A 24,907-nucleotide genomic window follows, 5' to 3' on the forward strand; every position below is an offset into this window, starting at 1 on the left:
CCAAACATTCACTGCAGTGGAAGTGCACCCCTCCCTCAATAATAATTGCACATTTCTTTCCCGTTTGGGCAGCACTTCTATCAGCAGTTAACTGTTGGACCTGCAGCTCAGATGACCATGGTCTTTAGCTAGAGAATGTGGGGAGGGATTCAGATTCCTCTGCTAATGTTGCCAGCAAGCATGCATGCATGGTGGAGGAGAGTAGAGAAAAATAGTTAAATATGTTTTTAGGAATAGTTGCTTTAAATCAGTATGACCTGGGGCTTAAGGTGAGTTCATTTTATTTTGTACAGTCTAAGGATGCATTTCAAACAAAAAATAGGTAAGAAATTGCAGTTTTGAATGCACTGAAGCTGACAAAAAGCCATTTGCATCTTTCGCACAAAGAAAAAAAGGATTCTTGTTAGAAGAATCTTTTTAAATTCTGAATAACAGAGTTATGGTAGAAAGAAAGAAGGGAAAAGTTCTAAGAGAACTTTATGAAAACAGAAAAAAAAATACAGGTTTATAGAAGCAGATCAAAAAAAAAGGCATCTATAAATACAGCATCAAGAAGGAAAAAAATGAAGCAGAATTAAATGTGAATGGGAGTGGGAGTTTGAAAGCTAAAAAGTGTAGTATGCTGGACATAAGCAGGATATAGCTCCAGAAATATGTTTGAAATGAAAATGTAGGTTAGAAACTAGCATTAAACAGTAAGAGTAAAAAGACAATGTGAGGTCAGGCAGGAGCCAAACAATGCCTTACCAGTTACATAAAATTAAGGAGCAGCTGTAGTCATAGGCAACTGAGTCTGTAATTATAAAGGCTTTCAAAACAAGAAGGTCTTGCAGGACTCAGACAGGGTTTCTGTAGGGAAAGTGGCAAGAACAGAAAAATATTCCCTTGGGAAGGAAAAATTTGCAAAGAAGCTGCACATCTCTCACTATTTCAATAAATAATAGGAAATCCTCGGGAGATAACAATGCAGCTCTCTTTGCCAGAAATCATGAAATCTCATCTATTGCATGCATCATGAATCATGCATCTCATATGGAGAAACAGGACTGCCAGACAGCTTTCATCCATCACAGACACATCCTCTCTGAAAGAAGGTTTAACCAAAAAAAATTAAACATTTAACTTGTGCATTTTTTTTTAATCTATAAGAACTGTCACAAATAAATAGATGTACTAAGTAATGAAATCATTAAACTTTGTGATGGTTAAATAAGAAACGTAGTCTGCAGAAAAAAAAATCCCTTCCCATACTGTTAAACTAACCTCTGGAGAAGAATATCATCAAACAGAAATATATATATATGTTTGGTAGCTAACATAGAGTTTGTGTGGGCAGCCAGTGATGAGCCTGATGTCCATGAGGACTAAAGTAATGATAAACATCTCCTTTCACAGAGAAAGAATATGATTTAGGATTGTAATGAATATATTATTTGCTCTGTAAGTTAAGCTCTGTATTATGCTACAACTTTTTTTTGTAAGTGGAAAAATTGTCAAGACCGGAGCTTGAAAAAGCTCTCAGGCTTGGCACTTGAGAATGCCATTAATGGTGTTAAAGAAAAAATTCTTGAAAAGATAAATATTTCTTGCAGTTCTTACATATTTCCCTGCATCTATTCCCTACCTACATATATATATATATATTTTTATATGTATGTATTGTTTTGGACTTCTTAAAATAAAGTTAGTGTCTCTGTCTTCCCTAACATGTGCTGTTAAACATATCTGAAATGTGGCTAAAATAGAGACTTAGATATTTCATCAGAAAATGCAACTAAACAAGACCTTCCCCAGAGCTTGTAAACTTCTCTTCAAAAACATGAAAATCAAAATATTTGAGCCAAAAACTTAGAAAACTAAAACAAAGTATCTTATATTGGACTAGTTGAAGAAAAAAAAAATCAGGTAGGGGAAGCGAGTATGAATATGAAGCGAGATGCTTCTTCACTAAATGAAAGCATTTTTCCTGGTGTGGGGAAAATGGAATTGGAATTGCAGTTAACTGGATCTGTTTTTCAGCTGCATCATGTTCCCACATGGAAGGAACTAAGTACATCTCACAATAATCTTTAATCAGCTTCCTGTTATTACTGTGCAATTAGGGATATGTATCTATTGTTCATTATGATGATATGCAATGTGGGAAACTGTATTTTTCAAACAGAAAGGCAGCATGCATGACAAGTTCCATGAACAATTGCTGACATGAAGCATCTCAATTCATAAATGTCAGAACAATAGTTTTATATCACAAGTGTCAAAATATATACTTGAGACTGTTCCAAGCAACAAAATAGTGGTTTATAGCTTGAAGACAGCAGAAGAAGAATTTCAACAAAAATGTTTTTGCTTTTTTTTAAAACGAAAACAAAAAGACAGCAATTTATTCAGTACTGTAATTTTCTAAAAACTTTGTAAGAAAATATATAATCTTTTTTTTTTCATATGTGTGTACCAATCAGACCTAATAGAAATTCTTCTTTTTTTTTTTGAACTGATCCAAAGCATTTAGTTTAATTATTTGATATCTCCCCAGAATATTTCAGTTTTTTTTTTGTTGTTGCTGGTTTTTTTTTTTTTTTTTTTTTTCCCATAAATCCTTCCTTCTCTATAACCTCTGCAAATACTCTCAAGGCTTCTGCGAGAAGATGTTGAACAATTTGTAAAACTGCAGTGGCATTGATGTTTCAACTTTTTTGGTTACTTAAAAAAAAAAAAAAAACTGTACATAGCATATAGCTTTTTAAGTTTCCAGAAAGGTTAACTACTTCATTCAGAAATGTATGAACTGCTGAACTGCTGAGGTCATTTTAGGGGATGATTAGGAGTCTGAAACACCTGTCATATGAGAAGAGGCTGAGAGAACTGTGCCTGTTTAGCTTGGAGAAGAGAAGGCTGAGAGAGAAGCTTATCAATGCATATAAATATCTGAAGGAAGGGTGTCAAGAGCATGGGGCTGGACTCTTTTCAGTGGTGCCCAGCAACAAGACAAGAAGCAATGGGCACAAACTGAAATGCAAGAAGTTCCAGATGAATATGAGAAAACACTTTACTGTAAGGGTGACAGAGCAGTGGAACAGGTTGTCCAGAGAGGCTGTGGAGTCTCCTTCTCTGGAGATATTCAAAACCTGCCTGGACGTGATCCTGTGCAATGTGCTCTAGGTGATCCTGCTTGGCAGGGGGGTTGGACCAGACGATCTCCAGAAGTCCCTTCCAACCTCAGCCATTCTGTGATTCTGTGATTCTATGACCTTCATATCACTAAGTTCTGGGTATTTTGTTGTGCGCTGGTGTTGATGGGATTTGAGATATTTATGCTGCTCTTAAGCCTGTCCACTCCATTTATTGTAAGAGAATGAACTATAATTAATCCAGCAGGTAACAATGTATTCTTTTCATCTTCAGATGCAGTGTAGTGCAGGCAACAGGAAGGAGGGAGGTGATTGTTTCCCGCTACTCTGCCCTCGTGAGGCCCCACCTGGAGAACTGTGTCCAAGTTTGGGGCCCCCAGCACAAGAAAAATATGGACCTATTAGAGCAAGTCCAGAGGAGGGCTACAAAGATCATCAGAGGACTGGAGTATCTCTCCTATGAAGAAAGGCAGAGAGAGCTGGGTATGTTCAGCCCGGAGAAGAGAAGGCTCAAGGAAGGCCTCATTGCGACCTTTCAGTACTTAAAAGGGTCTTACAGAAAAGATGGAGAAGAACTCTCTACTCAGGTAGAAAATTATAGGACAAGGGGAATGGTCTTAAACTAAAGAGGATAGATTTAGACTAGACATTAGAAGGAAATTCTGCAATGTAGGGGTAGTGAGGCACTGGAACAGGTTGCCCAGAGGAGCTGTGGATGCCCTATCCTTGGAGGTGTTCAAGGCCAGGCTCGATGGGGCCTTGGCCAGCGTGATCTAGTGGGTGGCATCCCTGCATATGGTGGGGGGGTTGGAACTAGATGATGTTTAAGGTCCCTTCCAACCTGAGCCATTCTATGATTGTATGAAAACAAACTCAGAACCAATAAATTTGGTTCTTCCAGTGTCATATTTAATGATACTAGACAGATTATTTAACCTGTTAAGTCTCAATTTCACCCTCTATGAGAAAAATGAAAATTAGTAGTTTTCTTCCCTTCTGTTTTGACTTCATTAGTGAAAAGATGTTGGATAACAGCAAGTGTTATCGTTTCTGTTACTTTGCCTTTTCCATTTGAAACAAAACCAGCAGCCCATTCTGTATTGATTCAAAATGTTTCATTTGCTAATGAGACGACACATAAAAAACCAGGAGCTAATCTGGTTCTCATAATCTTTGGGGATATCTGGGTTGTTCAAGAAAACTTTCCTCAAATTAACTGAACTTCCTGGGGCTTCTGAACACTAGTGACCACTTCACAAGAACATAAAAGAGTAAATCCAGCAGTTCTGGCAAATTCTGAGATCACTGACATGAAACTTAATTATGAACAATCGAACACTGAGGTTGTTTTTTTTTCCCCACAAAACTACGGAAAAGTTGCCTTCTGCATTTCTGTGGATTGGTGGGAAAAACTCCTGTGATAGACACATGGTTTGCTCTCGTTAATCAGCCCTGTCCATGGTGCTGACTTTCTTCGTAACAAGATTATTAGGAATTAAAATCTCATTAGGTGGAGGTAAGGATCTTTACATTAATGCAAACATGACTAAACAATTTGGAATCTTTAATAGCTTGAGGGATCTAGAAATTTTCAGTTTTTTTCAAGTTGTATTTTGGTAAGCAGATTTCTATCCATCATTTAATAGTAGAGAGCAATGAGGATATTATACTCAGCTAAACATGGCAGAGTGAGTTTTATTTAAAAAAAAAAAATCTGGCTTATTAGTGACTCTTCCTAACCGCAGCTGGCATGGGATTAGTTGCAAGAGCAGAGGGAAACACTAAACTTGCACATTTTTGATACAGGAAGTCATTAGCATTTTATCTATTTAGAATTGCAGGAAGACATTCCTTTGGTGCAAAGGTGAATTTGAATTAAGCTAGGCATGAGATTAAATCAACTGGCTCATGAAGTGCTATGGGAACTTGAAAGGAAAATCAAATGGCTCTCTCCCAATTCATAACTCATCTAAAATTCAGTACAGCCAGCAGCACAATGATTATTTCCTGTTTTATTTGCTCTAAGGAGAGTCTATCCTCAACTACTTCCTGCAGCTGCCAATTCTCCTTTGGAGATACTGATTTAAGTAGTAACATGGAACTATTTTATCTTTAAAAAGATGGTAGGACATACAGCTGTGAAAATGTGACAACCATTCCCCACTCACCCCCACCCCCCATATTTATTTCCATGGACATATCAAGAAGAAAAAAATCTTTCTTTTTTCCTCAAGGAAAAAGTTGGTTTTTTTTTACTTTTTTTTTTTTTTAGCTAGACAGAAAGCCAGATATCTTACCTGCCTGCTTTCGTGATAATCATCTCTGTCCCAATGTCATGAAATCTTTTCCACAGGTCAGCACACTGCAGTTCTACCTGGATCTCTTCCATGGATGAAGATGGAGGAGGCTGAGGACCTGTTCCACCGGATGTAAGGTCAGAATGGGAGCCAAATGAACAGGATGTCCTTTCTGCCAACACCTCTGTGTCTGACCCAGTGCTCTGCTCTGAGTCTGTAAAATAAACATACCAGGTAAGACACTGTGATTCTACCTACTGTGAGTAGAAAAGGGAGGGAAGAGGAAAGCCAGTAAAGGAAGTGCTAAAGAATGGTACAATTGGCTTTGGTATATATATATATATACCGTATATATATATATACGGTTTGTTGTGATTTATGAGCTGATTTTTGTCTTTGGGTTTCCAACATGACATCTGGCATTTTTATAAAGTTTAGAAACAGCTGAAAAAAGACCCTCAACGTAAAATATAAATAGTAACAAACACCATCACAATGCCAGGAATGGAGCACAAAATATAGATGAAAAAAAAAAAAAACAAAAAAAAGGACTGAAAAAAATAATAATTCAACCCATAGTTTTAATCCAAGATTAAATTGTCTCACTGGAAAGCTACATTCCATTTAATTGAACATCCTCCCACACTACTATTGAAGAATTGGTTATGTTTAAATATTTTTCCCCTTTTAATACTCTTGTCATCAAAAATAATGAGCATTTTCTATTTTGCTATTTGGCAATACCATTTTGGAAATCTGTTTTATTTGCTTTTATAATATTTTTTTGGAACAATGACATTTCCTGGGAAAATAACCATGCAGCATTTGGTGAGGAAAATGCTCTAGGCTATTGAAGGACAAAAAGGAAAGATAGTAAACATATGGAATATGTTACCAAGGAAAGTAATTGAAGCAAACCACATAAAAGACCACATGAGACAACCACCTCCCTTTATGGGGGAGAAGAAGAGAAAGGCTTGCCTAAAAAATAAGCAAACAAATAAAAAAAAATGAGGTCAGACTAGTGTAAAAGCACAGGCATGTTGAGCCAGGTAGCCATTTATTTGCCAAAATCTCTCAGATATATATTTTAGATAGGTATGGTATATATATAAATATAAATATATATATATATATATATATATATATATATATGGTCCTAGATCTCATATGATAGGGCTACGGTGGAATTTTGCAAACAGTAGTGTTACTTTGCAACAGGGTGCACACCTGAATTACATCATTATTCACAATACATTCTGCAAAGCAATGCGCTTACATTTGGAATTTGAGTTTTAACAAATTGGCACCAGTATTAAATAGATGATTGATGGAGCAATAAAATGGTGTGAAGTGCTCAGTCAAATGGATCAAGAAGAGCTCTGTAGCTTTCAAAAATAGAAACAATGCCGTAGAGTGTCCTCACTGATCACCTGAACACAAGCATCACAGTGAATGAATAGAACAGCTATCATATAGAAACTTAGGGAGATAAAAAGTAACAATCTATGTTACAAATGTGGTGAAATCACCCCGGCTAAAATTTCTTCCATATCAAACAAGTGCCAGAGACTGTCCACTAACCCTGAGGTCATGCAGGTTGGGTCTCAGATTTACAGAGTTTCTGAGAGTTTCAGTGAAGAGTGCCACAGCTAAGAAGCTGGTGAAGATGAACCCCTGCAGAACCCCAAGCCCCAACTCCTGCCATGTAGGAATGTTTTTGGAAAATTTGTACTGCTGCAATGGCATGGACATAAACTATTCGGCTGAAGATATTTGAGAAACTTACAGCCCCGAGTACCACCAGGAAGCCTTTATCCTCTAGAGAATCCTAGGAGAATATGACACTGGATAATGGACTTGCTTGAAGGATACTTTCAGTAAACTTTGACAAGAAGTTTCTGCATGTATAATGTAGAAATTCTATAGGACATTAGAAAGGTTTGGTATGCACTGCTCTCAATCCATTTTTGAATATGTGGTCCTTTATGTCTCCCACTGACATCTAAGATGGGCTGAAGCTGTAAGAAGTCCACCCCTTTAAAAGAGTAGCCAACCAAGAGAGGACTATTACATGGAGACCAGTACTCCATCCAAAACTGATATCAAAGACACAATCTAAGATAAGATAATATGAGATAACCTGCTGGGGTTCTGTGCCCACAAGCTAGAGGATCAATCCAAGATTAAGGAGGCATTAAGATATTTGGTGCTTGCATAAGAAGCCCAGTGATGCGGAAGCAAAGTTATACTTACCTGCTTCCTCTAGCTCAAATGATTCCTCCTCAAAGGGTTGAAGGGGATAAGCCTGAGTATGTATCACTGCACTAAGGACATTAGTTTTAGTAGTAATGGTTAATCACTTTATCCTTTAAGAAGAAGCAAGATAATACTTCTCAAATTACTCTAAGACCTTTTTGTATGATTACTCATGAAATGAATCATTAACAATTGTCTTATATCTTCTTTAAGCTCCTAAGAAAGTGAAGGTAAACTACCATGAGGGTCTGAAGAGACTGAACCTAGGGAAAAGCTTCTATTATGGAGTCCTCCTCCTGCAGTGAGGTACTCAACTAAGGGTTTGCATACAGAGAGTCTATTTTAGGCTACACCATCTGTGCTTGGTTCAGGCACTCACAAACTCTGTATGTCCTCTGAAGCAGTATAGTAAATGGCCAACAGATGGCACCTGGCTAGATACTGTATCAGAATCATTTCAGCATTTCCCAGACAGCCTTTCAAAATGGGCATGTGGATGGAGTCTCAGGGATCCCTGAGAATTGACTGGAATTGCATGCTGCAGAAAACTAAACATCACAGACCTAAGTCCCCTCTCACTGACTTTATGCTGACATCACTAAACTGACTTCAGCAGTCTTGGGAGACATTTTTGACAATGATGGAAGTGAAAGAAGAGGCACATCCTTGAATATGAATTGCCCTGTTGGCACAAGTCAATAACTGCAAAAGGAATTGCCTAATTACTAATATGCCAGTATCTACCCAACTCTGCAGTACCACACAAAGGAGGGGAAAATAAAATAAATAAATAAATAAATAAATAGAAACTTTTGTTGTTGTTGTTCCAAGGTTGATTATTTTCTGCCTTGAAACGTGATCTATAATTACTTCCAGATTAATGCTCAGAACAGCAAGTACCCCACTTTACTCCAATTTTGGAAATGAAAGAGATGGAATCTCTAGCATTGCTGCTTTTAGTTCAGTCTCAGTAGCTCTGTGGCTCTTAACTGGAGTCTCTATGTAAGTTAGGATTCAAAACTGATGAAGAGACAGGTAGCAACATCTGTAAGTGAGCAACATGCAGAGGGGTGCAGAGTGAACCAATCTCAATGCCTCATACTTTGTGGTGGCTGGCAGCTAGCACAGCTCAAGCCACTCTGCTGCACTTGCAATAAAGCAAGACAGGAAGAAGATCCGAGTTTTGTTCTGACAGTCAAACTTGGAGGTTAGTTTTCTTCATGCATCACTTTCAATGGGATGCAACTTCACTAAACTCAAAGGCACTACTTTGACTTTATATTGGTGTAAGCAGGGGGGAAATAACGAATAGCTCCTGAAGTTAAAAAATAAAAATAAAAAAATAATTTAAAAAAATTGTCTGTGAACTCACTGAGGAACAGGCTGTGGCTGGTACTACATATTGTGTCCAACTGAAGGACAAACAGAAAAAAAACTGAAGAAGCTTTCTATAGCTTCTTCTGGCTCCAAAGGGACAAGATAATATTCCTTGACTTTCCTTAACAAAGTGCCTTGTAAAAAAGGCCATATTCTGAATCCAAAGTCTAGCCATAGGGAAATGCAGAACCAACATGGACTGGTTCCCTTCAGAGTTAGGAGACCTCTTCTGACTGCTGCCACAGGAATTCTGGTTCTCTGGTGCCGTGTTAGGTTGCAAACTTTGTCACTTTTGGCATATGTTAGGGAAATGATGTTTAAAAGAGTTCCACTGTTTTCTCTTGCTAGGATAGAGTACAGTCCATGAAGAAGGATGCCCCAAAGCCAAGCTCTTCCATTGATTGCAATTAGCAAAAGTGGGAGTAGATGCAGCTGAGGTTTCTAAAGCTACGGTATTACACTGGACTTTCAACTGAAATACTCTCAGGTCTATATGTTCCTTATTGCTTTTATGGGCATCCATGAACTTCCACCTTCTGATCTTACATACCTTTCTCTACCAGCTCCTTCCTCTCACCTGAATGTTCGAAGAAGGACCCTTCCTGCTGCCCCATAGCTGTTGAGGTGAACATCTCCAAGCTCTTGCTGACTGAACAGTTCACATCACTCTACCACTTTCATTTTCCCCTTGTTATACATCTCTTTCAAAAACATCCATCCATTTCCATTCCTGCTGTTTTTATTTATTTATTTATTTATTTCTGATGTTTCCGTCATTTATTTCTGCTCTTCTGTGGAGTGGTATGTAGCCAGAAGAAAACACAGCCATTTTGGTCTGTGTGGAGAACAATCCTCTGATCACAAGGGAATGCCAATGATCAACCCCTCCAGACTATATCACTCTCCCCAGAGGTGATACAGAGTAAAGTTTATAAAATTTTGCTCCTTGTTACAGGCATTTTGCTGGACAAACAAGCTGACCAGATGGTTTTGATTGTGGGACTTGGCCTGATCTGTCAAAAAGAGACAGGTTCTAGCAGGCACTATATTTCAAGGAGCTTCAAACTATCTAGTGTGACACTACTAAAAAGTTAGGGGAGAAGACTCATGGTTTTTGGAAATGTTCAAAATAACTTTCTAAGACCTGAAGCATAACTTTCTCTCACTGCCACTGTGCTCAAGGCTGTTCGCTTTCTATTGCCCTGTTGGATGGCTTCTTGTTATCTCTTGTTACCTCACTAACCACATATCTATCTGGTGCAGTTTAATAGTGCTGAACCTAGAAGAACAGAAATTTCTTGGCACTTTCAGCAACTTGCAGTCTATCAGCAAGACCCTAGGGTCACTTTCAGAGCTTGTAGGGATACTGTGGCCATTGCTGAGATTATATAGGAACAGCCAGTTCAGATTTTTCTTTCTTAATCCCTTTCCCATTTCTGCTATCTCCAGATCACCCTGGGAACCCTCAGCTCATGATTTCTTTTGTTCCACAAATTCCCAGGCTTCTTTTTGGCAGATAGGAAGGAAAACACCATTCTCAAAAGCATAGTGACTCTAAGATCAGCTTCCCCATTGAGTGTCCCAAGATGATGGCCAATAACCCCAACCAGCTTCCTGCACCAACACTATGTGTCCTGGGATAAAAGCTGTCTTATACAAAGCAGCAAGCAGCTACTGACTGCCTTATTTTTACAGTTCAGCTGCCTAGTATTCCTCATGTGAATTCGCTCTCTTTTCATCAGTCTCGTACAAGAGGCAAACTGGTATGTGAGACATTAAAGACATTAATTTTCTAAGCAACTTCATACTTGGATCTTCAGCAGAATTTTCTCTGCAGCTGGAACACAGCAGGGATACTGTGCCCCATATTTAACCACTAAAACAAAAAGAGTTCAGTTTAGTCTTTGACCATATCATGCAGCTCGTGCACTCAGCACATATTTTACTCCAAGGTATCAAAGAATGTAAACTACAAGAGTGAGAACAATGACAAAAACTTTATATACATAAAATACCACCTACCCAGAGAAGCCCAAAAGTCTTATTTTCTTTCTCTGTTTCTCTGTTTCTCTCTGTTTCTTTCTCTCTCTCCCTTTCTCTCCCTCTCTCTCAGTTCCCCCCTCCCAAATTTGTGTGTAGATATCTGATGTAGATCCTGTCAGATTCCATTAGCATAAAGATTTCTCTTGAGTGGAATGTGGCAGCTGTTACAAGCTGTTAGAGGTTTTTTTTTTCAACTGTTTATTTTAGTTTGCAAGGTTTGTGAACATTCAGTACAACAGGTGGTCCTTCCTTCATTCCTGCAGTCAATTTTCTGGCAACCAGGATCTGCAGACTACAGAGATGGTACAAAATCACGAACATGCAGAGCCAGATAAAACTTGGGGGTTGACACTTTTTTATCTATGAAGTCAGCAGAAATATTAGAGAGCTTTGCTCTTGCAGATGCTGCTGCTACCCAACAAAGTCAGTAGCATGGGAATCATGCATATAGATGTATGAAATTACTGGGATCTGGATACAAAATGTAACAATCCTATGGAAGTGAAAGTGTAGAAACACTAAGTCTGAACAGTCCAGAAGAGTGGAGGTTGGCCCGGCCATGGTGTGGTGGTTGCTGATGCAACGACTTCAGATATACAGATGGCTTCTCCTTGATAACTAACACTTGGGTGAAAGCTAAGCAAAGCCCTCAGTAACCTCAAAGTTACACTAGAAGCTGTGCAACAGCAAAGGCAGCAGGAGCAGCCGAGGTGAAGCAGGCTGGGGTTCAACAGAACTATTCAGATTAACACGATTGCATTTTACAAAGGTGGTCCAGCAATAATATTTGCTGCAGGCAAATAATTCTAAACACTTTCTGGGTGATTTTAACCATATGCACGTGCTGCACTAAGCAAATAACAAAGATAATTCTGCAAGTGTCCTTACATATTGTCTTATCCCCCTCAATTGTTTTCCAGTCCTTCACCTCCCCTACCATATTAGTTGTGCTTTCTTTGAGCATTAGGTTTGTTAACTACATGCAGCTAGAACTTGTAACATTTTTATTAGTGATAATACTAATTTTTTATTACATTATTGATCACAAGTTGAAATGAATTTCAGGATTTACCGGTCTGAGGGCGGTACAAGCATGTCCAAACTGAGAATTTCATTGATGCTAATGCTACATTGCAATCTCAGACAGCCTAACACTGTATTCAAATAACCCATTTTCAGCCTAAGACCCTTTTATGAAACCACAGCAAGACAAAATGGCCTTAACATCAGGAAAAAAAAAAAAAGCACGCACACACCAAGTCAAAGCTAGAAGACAGAATTATTTTTTCATTGTATGGATGGGAAACTGTGATATAGATAAATAAAGAAACCTGATGTGGTCAAAAATGAAAACAATTAAAGACAAGCTAGTTCTTAAGTGAAGAGTTCCTCTGGCATTTTGACACTAAAGTTTTCTTCATCCTTCTAAATCATAATTTTAAAAGGTGTTTTCATAAGACGGCCTGAACCAGTGAAGCTTGTGAAATATACTCAAGCTGATGTCTCTCCTTACTGAAATAAAGACTGAGTATAAGGCCTGTATGACAGGGAATGATTACATATGTATACGTTTATCTATGGCAAACACTACTAGTGGAAGACTATAAAAGCAAACACAAAGACAAAAAACACAGTGGCTTTGGCTCTAAAAGCAAGTCTTGCATCAACTTGACTTTATACTGCCAAGAACAGACTGCCTCTGCCTTGGCTTATTCCAATTAAGACTCAAAAAAGGATACAAGCCCCAACAAAGAAAAAATCACCGTGATTCACTAGTATGCTCTGAATGCTCTACTACACTCCAGCAATGCAAAACAGCTGTAAACCTGGTTTAACCAGCAAGTTAAATTGGGTTTATGGCTTCTCAGTATTGGCAAAGAAGTACAAAGCAGCTGGAGTTTACTAGTACACTTAGCCCTGGGGGTTCACCCTCTAAAGTTAATTCTTACTCCAGCCAGGAAAAGGAACATCAGTCACAGTTAAACTTTAAAGTGATTTTTAATCTCACAATCTATTGTTTTGTTTTGTTTTGTTTTGTTTGTATGTTTGTTTTTGTTTTTGTTTTTTAGGATACAGAGATAAATGGGACTTGCATATTTTGCCCACATACAGTTTAGGACCAGGCAGTCAAAAGTCCAGCTCCAGTTTCAAGCTTGATCATCTAAGGATGGAGATGTTGGCTGCTGGGCTCTGAAGTCATCCTTGACAAATATAAATTCTAATTAGTGAAGTGTAAGCTAGGTGACCAAGACTGTTCTGAGTAGTGTCACAGCACAGGATTTCTTTGAATACTTCTCACCCAATCCAAAGAAATTCTCTTAAGAAAACTGCCAACAACTCATCAGTCTGTGCTTTAGACTGTCCATTACAAGCAAAATATCTCATTGAATGGATGTCAAAAAAAGCCTGTTTTATGAAGTCTCCTATTTCTGGATTGAGCTATCTTGTTTGCTTAGAAGTATTTCATAAGCATAACCTTTCTCCAGCAAAGGTTTCTGGCAATCATGTGTCAGGAGAACAAACACCAGTAAGTAACGAAACTTGAACTTGGCATATGTTGTTGTATTATTGTCTTCCAGAAAACAAAAATTAGCTTAGGTATTCAGTATCTCAGACTATTTTTGAAGAAAATGTAATTTGAAATTTCGGTATAGAAGAAACCAAGAGAATCCTAAAAGTCCCTGAGGAGATTTTCTGCAGCTGTCACTCAGTATTTCCTTAGGACAGGAAACAACCAGCACAGCTTCACTGAACACTGCTCAGTACCAAACATTCAGAAAGGCCATTCATAAAATGGAAAGAAAAAAAAAAAAGTATGCAAAGAAATAAGATTCAGCTAAATCAACAGATAAAATAAAAGAGCATAAAATTCAATAAAATGCAGAAGAGCACAGAGAATGGCAACTTTAAAAAATGTAAGAAATACTAGGGAGAAAGTGGGATTATTAAAAGAAGAGGGAGGTGAAACCGATGACAACTTTAATCTGGACAAGATCCTGAACTGTATACACTACAAAGAATTTGTCTGGCCAATGTCCAAGAGTTTGTGTAAAATTAAAGAGTGAAAATGCACTTGAAAGTTAGGGAGAGCTAAAATCATGAGAGACCAGGCATTAGATGTATTATATGCTGCGGCCTGTAAACATAGAGTCATTATTCTTATAAATAAAACCGTACAACAAATGTTTAGAGACCAGCCTAAACCAAAATGTTGGCCCTAAATAACCACAAATTGTGCAGGAGTTTGAAACTAGATCCTAGCCCTGTGTCAGGCCCCTCCCTGATGGGAACAGGCACAAGCTCTGGGACAGTCTGTTTCTGGATTCTGTGGCTTGGACTTCTCTCTTCCAGCCGGGAAAAAAAAAAAAAAAAAAAAAAAAACCAAAAAAAAACAGAGAGAGAGAGAAAAAAAAAGAGAGAGAGAGAGAGAGAAAATCATTTGTGGGGGAAAAAAAAAAAAAACACAGCTCAGGGCACCATTAGCACACAGAATTAATGCTTCAGAGGTATTGATTCTCTCTGAGACCAATGTGATATTGCCAAGAAATCTAAACTGACTGTGAAGTCCCCAAAGTATTGCCATCTTTTTTGTAGGTATGAATATAGGCCCCCCCCAAAAAAAAATGAAGACTAACATTTTAAATATATGCTAGCTGAAGGTATTTTGTGGCCTACAAACCACAGAGAAAGAGACGTTACATATGTTTCCCGATACCATGGTGGTTATCATGACAGCAGTATCAGGGATCCAGCTGGCAACTTCATAATGAGAAATGTCCAACCCTTTCCTGAGTCCTACTGAGCTACTGGCACTGTCATCATACAGCAGTGAGTTCCACAGTGTAATTATGCACAGAAGAAGAGAAAGAGTCCTTTTCCACTTTAAAAATGTATTGCCTTTTTAGTTTGAGTGTCCTTTTGCCCCAGTGTTATAATGAGATAAATACCACTCTATATATTTCTTGTATTGCCTTTCAGGAGGAAATAATTAGGAAATTCCCATGGAAATGGTTTTGCAAAATGCAGCTTCATTAAGCTGAAGTTTTGAGTTTAAATTGTTTGTTTTGTGCACAATCTAGAATTTTCTTTTAGGAAAAATAATTAGCAGACTGGTTCTGTTGAACTGATGTTTGGATTTGTAATAGTTCCACAAATCATTAAACTCATTTTTTTCATCCACATGCTACTTTATCCAAGCTTTCTTTCAGACCACTGACCCACCCACACACTCCTTTCTGAACCAGACTTGGGAGACTATCTGCCCTAGTGCAATTCTGATTACCCTCTATCTAAACTTCTCAACCATAATCCAATATTTCATTCATAAGGGAGCACTTCCATAGCTCTTAGTATTTTAATTGTCCACTCTCTGAATCCATTCTATACATACACACACACGGAGACAGGTAAATATGTGTATGGGGTTGGTTCTTAAAAATGCATTTGGCTTTTAAGTTAGTGACCTGCCACTGGCTCACATAGCAGAAATTATAGTATTTTCATTGTACTTTCTGTAGGGATATTTCTTGCAACTTAGCATTCTGTTCACCGTTTTGATCACTTCTGCAGAGTGACCAGATGTTTTCACTAAACTATTCACAATGAGCCTGGGTTATTTTTCACAAGTGATAAACATATTCTTCCTTTCATTTGCTTCACGTAGAACTGACTTGCATCCATACCAGATAATTTTCCTTCTTCTGACTCTGTAGCTGTGTAGGTAGGGTTGAGAGAGAAGTTTTTCCAGAAACACTTGAGTATAGTGCTGACTTTTTAATATCTATGATTTCAATACCCATCAAGGAACAAAAATTTCTTTACAAAAGAAAGTGACAAAACAGGGAAAGGAATTGGTACCATTTTGTGAGAAACAGAACCACCACAGAGACTGAACAGGTTACAGCACTGCATTATGACAGTATGGTGCACAGATTTTGGCATTACGTGTTAGGGCCTTCAATCCAGCCTGTGTTATGAAAGGCAAACGTGTCATATAAAAACAATTTAATTTGAAATCTGAAATACACGTGGCAAGACATAAACAGAATTTTCCCTTCAACTATAAACAAGAAGGTATCTCATATCAGTTTGAAACAATTATCTTAGTAACTTAAAAATAATCAGGGATCTTGCAAAAGTGAGCAATGCTTGTGAGGATGACATCATTCAAAAAGAGAGTTAAAACTGTAAACACTCTCAAGGTTGCAAAAATTGATGCTTCACTTCATGTCTAAGGATTGGTATCAGACAATGATGTTAAAGAACTTCTTAATGGTTAAATTGATGCAGGGATAAGCGGAAAGACAGATGTAAGCAGCACATCAACAGCAGCTGTAGTTGGTAGAAGACAGGTAAAGGGATGCCAAAAGTGACCTTGGGGTAAGAGAGGGCAGATGAGTTGACTTCCATACTGTGCAATTTGATCAGTCAAAATAATCCCATGCAATTCTGGGCTGCGCATACAGAGACAATGATTCCACGAGAGCCAAGATGTGGCTCCATTTAGCAACCAAGATGTAAAGAAATCCTGTAGCTAGAGACTGCCCTTTCATGTACAGCAGAGGAAGGAGGCACTGAGTTACATTCCTCCTCAGTCCAACAGAAAGGCAGGAAGAGAAAGGGAGAGGGAACAAATAAACTCAGGCCTCATGCCCATGCCCAGCATGCCAGACTGTACTTCTGAGGTGAGCCAAAAGCAAGTGTAATCTGTTCCCCAATAGAGCCACAGCGCAATGAGGTCATGGCTGAGAGAGACTTCAGGCCTGCCCCAGCTCCACTACAACAAGGGCTTGGAGGCAAAGAAGAGAAAGGAAATAAAGTTTCTTGCAGTACTGAAGTAGAAAACAAGGTAAAGTTTCATCTCTCGCATCTGAGCACCTTGTGAGGTAGCACAAAACACATCACCCACACTCAAAGATTATCATCTCCCAGTCAAGCCTTCGATGGGCAACTATCCTTCGCAAAGCACAGGGGAGAATCAGGATGGAGCACTGCATGGTTTCTGAGTACTTTGCTCATAAAAAAGTGGGGAAAAAAAACACAAATGTTAAGAACAGAGGCAGAATAAGTTTTAGGGACTAACCATAGTTATTTTCATAGGAAACAATTTAAGGAATTAAATGTCCAAAATAAAGCTGGTTTATAAATGATTGCCATGCATAAATACTAAAGGAAAAGAACACCAAAGGGACAAAGAAAGACCAAGACTTTTATTTAAGAGGCTATAATCATATTGGGAGTGTATGCCTACACTAATGTTTCAATTCAGATCAGGAGAATGTTTTTGAAGCCAATTTCATGATCATTCCCAGTCACTACTCTTCAGTTCACATTATGGAGGAGTCTTGGAGCACATGATATTAGTTCCTTCTGGGTGAATCTAAACAAAAAGAGGTCCTTCAAAAGTACCCAAAGCATCTAATGCTAATTTGTACCCTGTCCACAAAAACAATTAGAGACAGTATAAATTAACCCTCCTCAAAAGTCATACAGCATGGATATCAGGTCTTGAACACCAAGCATTTCACCCTGCAGATCTGCTCCTCTCTGGCTGCATGGGTTGTTAATGCAGACACTGCTAGTAACTGAGTTATGTAGAAGATCAAATTCTAAAATCCCATAGCTTCCATGTACTTCACTGGGGAAGGAGCAGCACAAAATTGGTGTTTTATCCTGGAGGATAAGTTCATGCAGTCTTTCCTTTTCCTTTAACATCCGTGCTCCTTGGATGTGTATTTGTGGCTTGGCTTTTTGTCTTTTCTTTTACTGTCTTCAACCCAAACTCCTTAAGTCACATCCTGACATACTCTGCCAACCGCAGTCCCACACATCAAAACCCCTACATGCAGTGGAACTTACTGATTCCAGGAAGTGCACACGGCTGTACTTTGCTGACTTCCACTGAGCCACCCTGATTTACGCCTGCTGAAGTTATGGTCCCGAGAGTAATAACACCTACACTGCACAGTTGTCCCCCATGTGTATATGCTATTATCCCTACAACAGACGCACTATCGTGCATGCACACACATATCCCAACATCTGGCAGTCACAAGCTAGCTGTAATAACTCCATGAACACCATTCATCTTTACAAAACTCACAAACACTTCATCTATATGTGCACTAAAGAGGTGCATAACCTCTTCCACTTCTCTGGAAGAACTATGTGCTCTTAACCTGGCATTCACAGTCACACATGCAGAAATACAACCAAGCACTTGCACTTAGTCCTGAAGCACACGTTTAATCTTTCTGAATAACATGGTATGAATGGCTCTTGACATAAACACTTCACAGATGTTGCACATAATGTACATATATATATACCTCCTTATTTCTCAGCCATACCTGTACATGTGCCTACATGACCTTACCAGCTATGAGGCTCACATTTCCACTTTCTGGCTAGAAGTCATGTCAGAATAAAACTGATAAAAGGAAATGAAGAATCAGTTGCAAACATCCAGATGCAAATTAACTTAAAAACATCCCACTGCTTAACACTAAAACTGGTACTTTCATTATTCAGCATTTCTGGATGTTGGATATTTCCAATCTGTTTTACTTTGCATCTCTCATCCAAATCTAACCTAAATGATATATTCAGGGAGAATGTGGGCAAAAACTTCTGATAGTTTGGGTTAGTGTTTTATTAAAAATACTTTAATTCAGAATACCTTTGCCTGCTTAGATGTCAGTTCTCTGGACTGGAAACAATGGGATGTTCCCCTGTGATCTTCTCAACAAACTCTAAGTTACAGCAAAATAGGCTGGACAGCACACAGTCTGGAAGCAATGAAGTTGTGTAGGTCTCAGGTTTGCCCAATTTCCCCACCACCAATGTCAATGCGTAATAACCTATTGGCTTCTGTGACCTCAGATAGTATCCTTTATGGATGTCACAAACAGGGATAGTAATTTTCTGTGTGTATGAATACCCACACAATTTCAACCATGCAGAACTAAACTGTTTCAGAACCCATTCTTTTAAAACCTTTAAAAGCATGTACTACACTTCGAAAATTATATGCATATTTTGAGTTTATTGAGTTTTTTCCCAACCATCTTCTCTCTAAAAAAGTTACTCTTTTTTTCACAGTGGGAGTAGCTGGCTGTATCTTACTGCAGATGAAAAGAAATATAATACATTTTACTGATTTTTTTTTAAATACTGCTGAGAAAATGAGGATGAAGTTTTCATGTGGAAAGGAAAAATTCAAAATTCTCAAAATGTTTTATCTCAAATACAGATAAGAAAGTAAATATTCCATTTATTTATTTTTTTAGAAGAAAACAACAAGAATTTCTGTCTTCATTAATTTCTACTTTAGCTTTCAAGGCTTGAGTTTAAAGTAATGAAGTTTCCAGGCCTCAAGTCTGCAAAAATCCTTTCCAGCTAAATGAATATAGTCCAATATGACAGCAGTTTCTCAGTATTCTAGGCATCTTGGAGTATCAGCTCTGAATGATATGATTTGTTCCACATATCTCACTGTGCTGTTAATTATGAAAATTAAGGGTAGGTTTAATGATAATTTCATTAACTATTTCACTAATAAACAGAGATATCCAGATAATGCACTGATTTCACAGTCTTCTTGCACCTTGCAAAATTCCCTGTTTGGCCTCACTCTGTAGTCCAGCATTAGAGCTTGCACACTGAGAAACTTGTCCTGTGCTTAGTTTTCCATCACACACACACACACACAAAAAAAAAAAAAAAACAAACTGTGGCACAAAGAAAACTGAAAGCGTGCAACTGCATTAAAAACTGCACTAAAAAAAAAAGAATGAAAATTCAAAATAATTCACAAATTCAAAATAATAAGCCCAGAGATGGAATAATAACCATGGATACTAACACACCAAGAATCCTGATTTCTATCAATCCTACAAGTGCTTGTTACCATTTAGCATATTCCTTATGAAAGATCTTAATGAAAAAGGCACAGTTTTCTGATATGCAGATGATCCCTCACATCCTTGCCAGGTGTTGCTGTAGATTTGTCTTATTGGTCAGCTCAAAAGTCTCTCAGAAGAGCAAAGAGGAAAAGGAGAGTTTTAACTGCCACTGAGGTTTCATTATTAGTGGAGTATAAGTGCACAGGCAGCCAATTACTGCATCTCTTTTCAGGCCTCTAAACATATTATTTCATCACTCAGTTTATTATCTCTGGTGTTCTTGTGCATCCTCCCATGTCCTCCTTATCACTGAAATGCTGTCATCTGTGTCTCAAAAGTTCCTTTTAGCCCTTTCTCCCCTAAAGCACGCAGTAGTTGAAGAGAAGCACTAAACTACAATAAGAGATCCATCGGTTCTCATGGAGAAGAGAGAAGGAAAAGACAGTCCTCCCCAACTCATCACCTTCTCTTCAATCATACTTCCACCACCTTCTTCTTGTGTGGTAAGATTTGATGTGAAAAGCAGCCCAAGCTTGTCTCTAATGCTGCTGAGCTTGACCATGTGGCTACAGGAGGAGGTAGCAATTTCCTTTCCTAGTGCAGTCACGAAGCACCACAGTGATGCTTCAAAGCAAATCTGTGATCCACCCCTTCCAGCCTGGAGCCCATCGGGGTCTGAGAAGCAGCTGGGCTGCTCTTCAGTGAAATGCATTATGGAAGGCAGGGAAAGAGAGAGAGGGAGTGGAGGAAAACAAGGGTAAAACAGAAGTTAAACAAATGTACAGAGTAAGAAAGGAGAAGGAAGAGGCTGGGGTTAGGATAGTTCATTGGAATTGGCTTGTTGACACTGAATGATGTAAAGCTTAAAGAAAGGATAGTTCAGAAACCATTGCAACCCTGTACCCTACACCTTTTTCACAACCAGGCTAATGCCCTTAATGCGATACAATTCTTTTTTTCCCCTTTCTATGATGCTTATCAGACAGTCTTGCTTTTTATTGCTGGCTGCAGGTCTGACTTGTTCAAGCAGATCAGATCATTTGCTGCTGCGTGTGTCAGGTAAGAAGGGACCTTGCAACCCATCTCAGCAGCTGGCTTGCCTACTTCCATTTCATGTCAGAGGAACATAAGAACAAAATAGTGAAATGTGGGGTTATTTCAAGAGGTTTCCCTTTGTTGTAGGAAGTACCCAGATCCTGGCTGGTGGGTCTGTTCTTTGTTTAAATCTTACAATGTTTAGGTGTAAAGAAGACAGCACTAAAAAGCCTTTTGCCCGTCTGCAAACTCCCTCTTCACCCAGCTCTGAGCAGTCAGGATATCGCAATGCTTCTCACTAGCAACATGGTGCAATGTAGATAGGTTCTACTGGGGCATGGAGGAAGCAAAAGCAAAAAGAAGCAACAACAACAACAACCAACAGCAATAACAACAACAAAAAAAAAAGAACCAAATAAAATAAATGTGGCTGGCTGAAATTAGATGGTTATTTTCATGGCTGCATCTCAAGGTGCCTTTGCAAAATGGCAGTTTTGCAGCCACAGCTATCTTTTTGCTGCTAAAACAAGTCAGGATATTTAGAGAAAGGTAAACTAATGCACTTTGTCTACCTCCTACTTGGAAAGTCGGAGCAAGGAGTTTCCCCCAGAATGCAGCAAAGAAAGTATGTTACATCCCTTCTCTGTATGATTTCCTCTGCAACTGGGGCAAAAGCCATGCAACACTATTACAGCAAGTATTTTACATAAAGATAGCTTAACTTCCTTTTATGTGTCTTATTGTAACAATGTGCTTTTCTTGCAGGGAAGACAGAGCTGGAGAATAACGGACTCCACTGGTTACTGCGTGGGAGGAATCGAGAAGGTCACATTCATGAGCCATACTTTGTGTAATAGCTCTGGTGTTTCTAAATTGAGAGGCATCACCAGATGGCCATGGCCATGGAGGCTTTTGTATTACTTAGGTAGCAAGCATGATGAAGGCTTTTGTCTGTTTGTTTTTGTTGTTCTTGTTTGGTTTGGTTTAGTTGGTGGTTTTGCTTTGTTTTGTTTTGTTTTGTTTTTTCTTGAGTAAAGGACACCTTATACTGAATGGAAATCACAAAAATTCGGTAAGAACCTTCCATGCAGAGAAGTCCTTCAGAGCATAAAGCAAGTGTCCTGTGCAGTATATTGCTAGAGCAAACTGAGGTGCCCTTCCCATTTCCATCCCACCCTCCACCCCTGCATTCATCTACCCTCACACCCTCAAAAATTTCACAGCCCAGGTCTCTTCTTCCAGCAGCAAGCAGCCATTCTGCACTCTCCTGCCCTGAGGGAGAGGTGGCAGAGCGCTCCCCACTCCTTGACATATCCAGGAGCACACATTGTCCCCCTCAGTGAAACCTGAGCCACAGTGATCCCCTCCTTTGTGCAAGGCTGACACAAAGAGCTTTCCCACACCCCAGGAAAGACAATGGTCCCCTCTGCAAGTAGCATGGGACACAACACTCCCTCTTCCACTTCATGCTACAGCACACCCCTACACAACCAGCCAGTTATGGCATCATGCCGTTCCCATGGTACCATGCACCTAAACACGTCACGCAGTAATAAAAGCTGTCAGCTGAACATAGAGAAAGAAAAGGAGAATGTATACCAGAGAGTGCTACAAGACAGCTGTTCCTGCCATTCAATAAAGGCATTAGTTATTTGCTGATTTGCAAGGCTCTCCCTCCTTTATGAAACTCATACAAAAACTTCAAAGTCCTGCTCAACAGACTTCAGCAAGTCCACACAAAGCTTTGTTCTGAGGTCCACCACAAGCTTGCTTCTTGCCTCTCTGCCCTGATACCCAGTAGGTGTCTCAGTACTATCAAGGATGAACCACGGAGAAACTGACTAGGAAAAGCTATATTGGTATATTAAAAACTCACCCTAAGAATTTGCTCTCTGAAACTTTTCAGTGGCATAGTTTACATTGCCTACCTCATGAAATTATCATGTGAACAGTTTTCTGTAGGCTTTGCATCTGTTGTGGAGCAATTTTGGTCCTGGTAGGAGCTCCTATATGAGTGTCTACCTGGAACCAGGCAACTGAGAAGCACACAGAAAGAGAGCATCTCCACTTCAGAGGACAAGACCGGCTAACTGCTTTGTGAAATAGGAGGAGAAACAGAAACTCATCAAAGTCCTCATAAAGAGGGACTAGTGTGTATGTAGGAAATGTTACTCCCTTTGAGCTGGGCTTTATACAGATTCTGATGTGCTGATGTAAGACCCTGCAACCCATTAGCTACATTCTAAAGGCCTACTGATGCTAATGTATCTTCAAAACTGAGACTAGATTTCTAGAAAGAATTCAACCAAACAAAAGCTGAGATCTTAACAGCCTACCAAACATGGTCTTCCATTTTGTCTGCATAACCGGCAGCATCCTCTTCCAGTCCGAATACTGTTTGCCACGTCCATAACCTTAAATGGACGCTGCACATATGCAAATAAAACACATAGCACAACATTCACATATTTATGGGGAAAAGAAAGAAGGAAGGAAGGGAGGAAGGGAGGAAGGGAGGAAGGGAGGAAGGGAGAAAGGGAGGAAGGGAGGAAGGGAGGAAGGGAGGAAGGAAGGAAGGAAGGAAGGAAGGGAGGAAGGAAGGAAGGAAGGAAGGAAGGAAGGAAGGAAGGAAAAGCTAATAATTATTGCATGAATATTACACTTTTCCTTTTTTAACATAAATATACATTTCTACGAAACTCAGGAGGATGGAAAGAGTAGAAGGGCCTAAAGTCAAAATGTTTATACTTAAACACACTTTTATATAAGTCTTAGGGCAAAATGGATGTGAGAGCATTACGTAAGAAGTATGTTGATACATTTATATGCATGGACCAATACCACTTTCTGCAATAACCTAAGAACAAATCTGCTAGTAGAAGATAGTAGGCATCAATTTTTTAGTTTCTATCCGTGGTCTAGTATTTAGCGCCAAAATAAGTAAACATAATAATGTCCTATTGAGGTTGCCAGTCAAGAGTTCAAAGGAAGCCTCTAGATGTTTGGGTTTTTTTTTTTGTTTGTTTGTTTGTTTTTTTTAAAAAAAAAAAAAGCTCAGGTCTACCATCTGAGCTGAAAAATCAGTTGCTTTTCACAATGCCATAAGACTTGAGAAAAGCCATGTGTAAGTCAACTCACAGAGGATAATACACAATGTTAATGGTTATTAGATAAGAAGATAATTAAATGAAAATAAACACTTCATCTGTAATGCTCATTCTAGAAGACTGCATGAAAAAAAGAATGAGACTGAACGTTGCTAAGAGAGACACCTCAATTTATGTCCAGCTCCGACAGGGGCCCACTCTGCCTGTGAGATATGTGTTGAGCCATTACCAGAGGTTACTCATAGCTAGAGGTGTGAGACCCAGGCTCATAAGGAGTGCTGGAGCTTCCTCTGAGTTTCCTGCATAATACATTTCTCTGCAAGGCTCTGAGCAGTATTTTCTCTTTGACTTTGTTTCTTAAAAAAAACACGTACAGTCAGTAACTTTTCTCTGCATTGTGAAACTGATGCTGAATGAGCAAAATCTGTGCCTTTTTTTATGATAAATTCATAAGCTTTGTTAGTTTTGCCATTTTGTTTATTACAAAATCATTTTTCCTGGGACCTAACACAGTCTTGCCACGGTTACATTTGTTTACAACACCATTGCAAGGATAAGCTTCCATTTGTCACCTGATCCCTTTGCTGCATCACATCTCTTCACTCTACTCCCCTTTTCTATAACACCATACCAATATGAAAAATATTCACCTCTCAAGGACCTGCTCAACCTTTTCTGTCCTCACTCTATATCCACAGAAGCCATTAAATGGCTCAATGCCAGCATTTATTTCCAGCATGCTATGGGTCTCAGCA

The 24,907-nt window shown here is 38.9% G+C and overlaps 1 protein-coding gene across 1 annotated transcript in view; it reads right to left on the minus strand.

The window, feature by feature from the left end:
- TBX15 (T-box transcription factor 15) overlaps positions 1–24,907 on the minus strand; it is a 102,039-nt gene that overhangs the window by 34,209 nt on the left and 42,923 nt on the right. Inside the window, exon 2 of the mRNA XM_048047647.2 lies at positions 5,429–5,642. Within this exon, the coding sequence (XP_047903604.1) occupies positions 5,429–5,642 (214 nt within the window). The remainder of the gene's footprint in view (positions 1–5,428; positions 5,643–24,907) is intronic.

The sequence above is a fragment of the Anser cygnoides genome, chromosome 1 (genome assembly GCF_040182565.1).
Source record: "Anser cygnoides isolate HZ-2024a breed goose chromosome 1, Taihu_goose_T2T_genome, whole genome shotgun sequence".
Classification (NCBI taxonomy): domain Eukaryota; kingdom Metazoa; phylum Chordata; class Aves; order Anseriformes; family Anatidae; genus Anser; species Anser cygnoides.